Genomic DNA, 6000 nt, shown 5'->3' with positions numbered 1-6000 from the left:
AGGCTGAACTCACGCTGCAACGAGAGGAATATTGTGGAGCGAGTGCAGTGGCCGGCGTGCACAGAGTACAGTCAGTCAGCAAAGCGGCGACTCCCCCCACACAGCCCAGACTCGCTCCCTTCCCCTCCCCTCCACGCCCGCCGACGTGTTTCTGTCTCACACACACAGAGGCGCGCGCAGCGTCGACCTATCGAGCGCCGCGCAGCGACCGGCAGCTGCCGTGACTCCACAACACAGTTGAGGCAACAGTCGGCGGGAGCCGTTGCGCATGCGCTTGCGGCGCTCTGTACGTGTCGACTCAGCCGCCAAGGACGCGGTGGCATCTCCGGCTAGCAGCGACAGCCCGGGCTCGGGAGTGGCTTCCTCGCCGCCAGCAACACGCAGAAGGTAAGAATAATCGCGCTCAACTGTTGCCGGGCGCTCAACTCTGCGCTCCGCTCCGCCGCCTGCCTGCTATGCACTGGCCCAGCGCGACGGATCGATAGCTCCGCATCTGCCACGTACAGCGGTCGCGCTGGGTAGCTATCTGCCTATTTCCATATGTAGTTTCGAGATCTGTGTTTCTTATTTCACACTGTAGCGTCACCAGTTTGTGAAAAAGTTACGTCGTTCAACATGAACTGCTGCACTTGGTGCTAACGCGCAGCCATCATTATTCCGTCCAGCAATCGATTGCCAGGGCTTGCCGAACCCGGGTCGTTGAAGGTCATCGGTCGAGTCCTTTGTCTCTCACGACTGCTGTGTCAGTTTAAGTCTGAGGGGCTCCTACTTAACATTCTATGACACTCGAATTCAAAAGCCAACGTATTTCAGATACATCCAGGGCATTAGCAAGTTACTGGTATATTTATTTTAAAACTACAGGTTTATAAATTAATGTGGTTTATCGCCTCTATACTTTTTATCCTTGTTTTCGTTACGCAATCGTTCCTAGCATAGAGGCAAGCAGACAACTGTTGCATTTGCAGCACTTGCAGTAGTACTACAGTTTCAAAATTACCTTTGACAACAAACTGATACGATTTGTAACTGCCATAAGAGAAAAATGTATTTTTATGCTTATTTCTAATGTTAACTTTTATTTCAACACTTTTGTACTTGACATGATTTACAAAACTGGAAACTGCATGCAGGTAACTATCAGGCAAGGCTACAAACTCATAATAAATTAAAAGTTACTTATTTTGTTGCTGTGTTGAAAGAAAGAAAATTTATCATGTTAGCATTGAAGCTCTCATAATTTAATCTGGAAACTCATGTGTTGTGTAACCAAATCTGACACTCTTCCGAAAGTTATATTTGTTTCAGTTTCACTACAACAGAACCGGCATCTACTGCCTGTCATTATCACTTCAAATGAAAAACCAAAGTCTGTTTTTTTTTCTTTTGAAAGTTCCGGAAACCGTATTCAGTACGTCTTGTTTCTGAAAACACAGTGCAATGATCAGCAGCGTACATCTGTAACACGTATGCTGACACGTAAATGAATTAGCAAGGGCAGTGACGTGCCACTGATTCTGTCTAACGGGAAGCATCTTGCGAACAGTTGTTCGCGTTTCACCCGATATCGGCGTGATAATACGCACGTCACCTTGTATAGCAGTTCTGAGAATGTCACGCAACTAGTTGTTGGCGGTGTTTGTCTCCCGGAAATCTTGAGGTGATAAACTTGTCGATAGAATTTCTTAAGATTAAAGGAAATAACAAAAAACACAACGTCCAGCTTTTTCGTATTCTGACACACATTAGTTGACTATTTTATGTGCACTTGAGGAATCGTTATTAAAATATCGTAATAATTGTCGAATCAGTTTCTTCACGACACGGATGTGAAACAAGATATAGTGGCGAACACTGTACCTGTAATCGCCAAACCTACTATTCCTGATTTACTTTTCATGTTACTTCGCGTCATGAATACGACGAATGTCAGTGCAACAGAGGTCTACTTGAATTACAAAACAATTATACGTTTGTCATTAGTGCAAAATGGAACTAATTTTGCTTAAAATGAGTCGTTGTCAAAGCCTGGTTGAATCCTGTAAGAATGAAATAATTAAAGAAAAATAAAAATGTAGGATAGTGGTAGTTTTTTACTCTAGTTCTTAGAGTTCATGATTTTTCTCTCTTTCTTTCTGCAGAGTGTGATATGTCGTTCTTTGCATATTGTACGTAATGATTTTTAAGTTTCCAAAGCTGAGACAAATGCTCATTAAATATCTGTTCTTTCCATAGGCTAACATTCTAACCTTTTCTTTATATTTCCCCTTATTTCGTTAGGAGATAATTTTTTCGGTGATACAAGGTCAGAATTCCGGCTAACGGGAAACATTTTATTGTAATCATTTGTGAGATATTAGTCTCTTTGGATACAGCCTCCGTCACTAGCCTTTTGTTTCATCTGATACATAAACAAGTAAAAAGTCTCTTAAGTTACCGGGAGGAAGTGTTGTTACAGAAATCAACGGGTAAGTGGTTCAAGTGGCTCTGAGCTCTGTGGGACTCAACTTCTGAGGTCATTAGTCCCCTAGAACTTAGAACTACTTAAACCTAACTAACCTAAGGACATCACACACGTCCATGCCCGAGGCAGGATTCGAACCTGCGACCGCAGCGGTCTCGCGGTTCCAGACTGCAGGGCTTAGAACCGCACGGCCACTTCGGCTGGCGCAACGGGTAACACAATTGTTTGTTACATCAATCCGTTCGTTGCTATGTGCAATCTATGTGAAGAATTTCAAGTCAATGATTACCTATCGCAAGGCCCGTTAGAAACTCATTGTATTTGCCGATTGCAGGAGGATACTAAAGGGCAATACAATGTGAGGCACTATTTCTGCATTCCTGTTAGTCTTGACTGCTTTACTTGCATTTCGATCGCAACGTATTTACGAGAAATTCCGTGATGACTATTACTCTGAAGGAATTTTTCGCAACTGCAGATTGTCATTTGCCTTCCATTTCGGCATGTTTACCCGAAGCTGGATTCGCACCGTTGCAGAGCTTTGACAGCTGGAGGCTAGTGGAAACAAAGGACGTCTGTAGGCTTCGGTCTCGACATTAGTTGCTGATGTGAACTAAGAGCACTGCATGCACCAAGTTTTATAAGTACATAAACCTGCTGAAGGTCAGACAGAACAGAGGTTCTTCAGAATAAAGAATCTGAAATGTGTAAAATAGCTGATCCGTGAACACACAAAGGTGCCCTTAGTGCTGCTACATCTTTCTATGGAGGTAACTGTAACAACAGCATATGGACAGATAGCTCTACACACGAAACTCGAAACCTGTTAAAGAATCGTATAATTTTGTCGTTCTTGTGCATTCTTGAGTGTAAACGAAAGTAAAAAGTACTCTCAGTTTGACGGTTTCCGTCGAGCCACAGAATGTTCAAATATATCGCTTTAAAACCGTGGCTGTTCGACTGCTGCGTTGTGGCTCGCGACTCGTGTTGCGTAGTTGCAAGAAAAATGATAAGCAAGATGGGAGGCTCCCTTTCGTTTCTGCGTTGTATAGCTATGAAGTAGGGCACAACACGAATCTCCATCGAATAAACAAGTTTGGGTCGTTGGAGAAAACATATTTCACGTTGTGATCATTGTCTTGGAAGAGTTGAATATCTTTATCGTTGTAAATGTGACAAAGGTGCAGATACGCATCTCGGAGCACTCGGTGAAAATTTTTCAAATCAGCTGTGAACCATGAACACAGTGTTACCTGCAACGACGCTCTAATGGCCGTACCACATCCTTAATTGTTGTGCTTCTGGGGCTGAGGATGATACATGCCTACTGCAACGAAATCCTGTACGTTAAATTGCGTTTTCTTTAAAATTAATTTGATTTTGAATATGATATGGTGAGGAAGGCATGTGTTTAGCAGGAATCATAGTAGTTCTTGCGTTATTTGGCTGGAAGCTTATCGAATAAACTTATTGCTTCTTCACACTCGTGTGACTGCTGAAGCAATGTCCAATGTGACATAAATAATTCGATTTGTATTTAACGTCCGCCCCCGGCAGCTGAGTGGTCAGCGCGACGGACTGTCAATCCTACGGGCCCGGGTTCGATTCCCGGTTGGGTGGGAGATTTTCTCCGCTCAGGGACTGGGTGTTGTGTTGTCCTAATTATCATTATTTCATTCCCATCGAGACGCAAGTCGCCGAAGTGGAGTCAAATCGAAAGACTCGCACCAGGCGGGCGGTCTACCCGACGGGAGGCCCTCGTCACATGTTATTATTATTATTTGTATTCAACAAAAGAACGTAGTCTAATAGAGAATACCATTTGCAAAAAACATTAGCAGCCTGTTCCAAAGACTAAAAGAACTACCCACAAGGATTTTCAGGTACTGGAACTTGTAACAAGTGGACGTCCAATGAATAAAAACTTCTTAACCAATTACTGTTCTATTTCCTCATTATTAAGTCCTCATCTGACGCAAACACATTAAGTCAAACGATAAACACATCAGAGGTTCCTAAGGCTTCAACATGACAGTAGACGGAGGAACCTCAAGATGTGTTTGGTAGGACTGTGCAGTCTGGTATAACCCATACGACAGTGAATAGAGATGAATAGACGTAATGGGGATCGTTGGAAGAAGGCGACGTTGGATTAATGTGGTGAACCGATATTACAGGTGACCATGTAGTACCTATACTGCTGTCCTCGTCGTGTAGGTATCCTAAGATAGTACGATTTTACTGAAGAATACAGTTATTTTCCCTTAGGTCCATGCACTATTGAAAAAATTGCAGGGCCAGTTTCGGCTGGAAGGGCGCCTACGTAATAGGTTATTGGATTTTATGTAGACGAATCTTTAGTGAAGCATACGTACCAAAAAATCTACATAAAAGCAGATTCCACGACATACAACGGAGTCAATATTTCTAACGCTCTTCAGATAGCAAAGCGCAAAAACGTCGTTCACAAATGAAAGTGTCGTACATGAAGTGCTTCTGCGTAGTTAGTTGTTCGTCACTTTAAGAGACTCTAAGGAATTGCTTTCATTTTCCCAAGCGACCTTAGTAGCAGTGAAACTGACAGCGATAAAAGTGGCAAGTGTGAGATCATAACTTGCAGAGGAATTGATGCGATAACATATCCGTTCAGTCAACAAATAAGTGAGAGCGTCTCGTATGGTACTGTGGATCTCCGTCGTTATCTTGAAATAAAGTCAAAATTGCTCGTGTCGCTGGTGCGAGCGATGATGAGTAACAGTATTACGTCAGGTCGTCGGGTTTACTCGGTCCACTGTCTGATAAGAGTTTATCGGAATAAGACTTCTGTGTAAGCTTTCTGCTACGTGGACTTGCTAAACGCGTCATTGTTGACTTCTTCATCTCAAGTCTGCCCGACCAACACGCTCGGGTTATTTGCTCACGTCGCAGCCGTGTACGGTTGTCTCATTTTCGAGTAACAGTAGGTAAATTCAGAACTACTTGGACATCCCTTCCGTTCAATGAACGCCAACTTCCAGTAAACGTACATGAATGCTAAGTTATCTTAATCGAACAGGAGGAAATGGGATATAGGTTTTGAATGCAGCGCTAGACTGCCTCCACTTGAAGTCTGTTATACTGAATAATTACCTACGGCTAATGTTACTAGACGATGGTAATTGATACGGACGTTATCAATTGTAGGGAGTGTAACTGAATGACTTAAATTTGTTGGAAAAATTCGGGGAACACTGCAGGGCGTTTTCAAACGAGACAACGTTCGGTTCAATTCTTACGTGTTGTTAGAATATTTGGGATGCTCTACAGGTCAAATTAAAAGAGGAGATACGGACCTTCTGAGACGTATCGCTTGGTTTGTAAGCGGCCGGCTGATACGTACCAGTGTTGTGGACGAACACAGTGACCTTACATGGGATTCTTTGGAAGAAATACATTATCTCTTCATAAGGTTCTACTCAAAAAGTTTAAGGGTGTGTGGAGCGTTTTTATTTCCTCCGTTGTATATCTCCAGCAATAACCATAGCAAGAAGAAAAAT

The 6000-nt window shown here is 43.0% G+C and overlaps 1 protein-coding gene across 1 annotated transcript in view; it reads left to right on the top strand.

Moving 5' to 3' along the window:
• The first annotated feature begins 206 nt into the window (after positions 1 to 206).
• LOC124788915 (pollen-specific leucine-rich repeat extensin-like protein 1) overlaps positions 207 to 6000 on the top strand; it is a 179575-nt gene continuing 173781 nt past the window's right edge. Inside the window, exon 1 of the mRNA XM_047256198.1 lies at positions 207 to 387. Coding sequence (XP_047112154.1) covers positions 269 to 387 — 119 coding nt within the window. The 5' untranslated portion in view covers positions 207 to 268. The remainder of the gene's footprint in view (positions 388 to 6000) is intronic.

This window comes from Schistocerca piceifrons, chromosome 3 (assembly GCF_021461385.2).
Source record: "Schistocerca piceifrons isolate TAMUIC-IGC-003096 chromosome 3, iqSchPice1.1, whole genome shotgun sequence".
Classification (NCBI taxonomy): domain Eukaryota; kingdom Metazoa; phylum Arthropoda; class Insecta; order Orthoptera; family Acrididae; genus Schistocerca; species Schistocerca piceifrons.
This window is presented reverse-complemented; position numbering and strand designations above follow the sequence as displayed.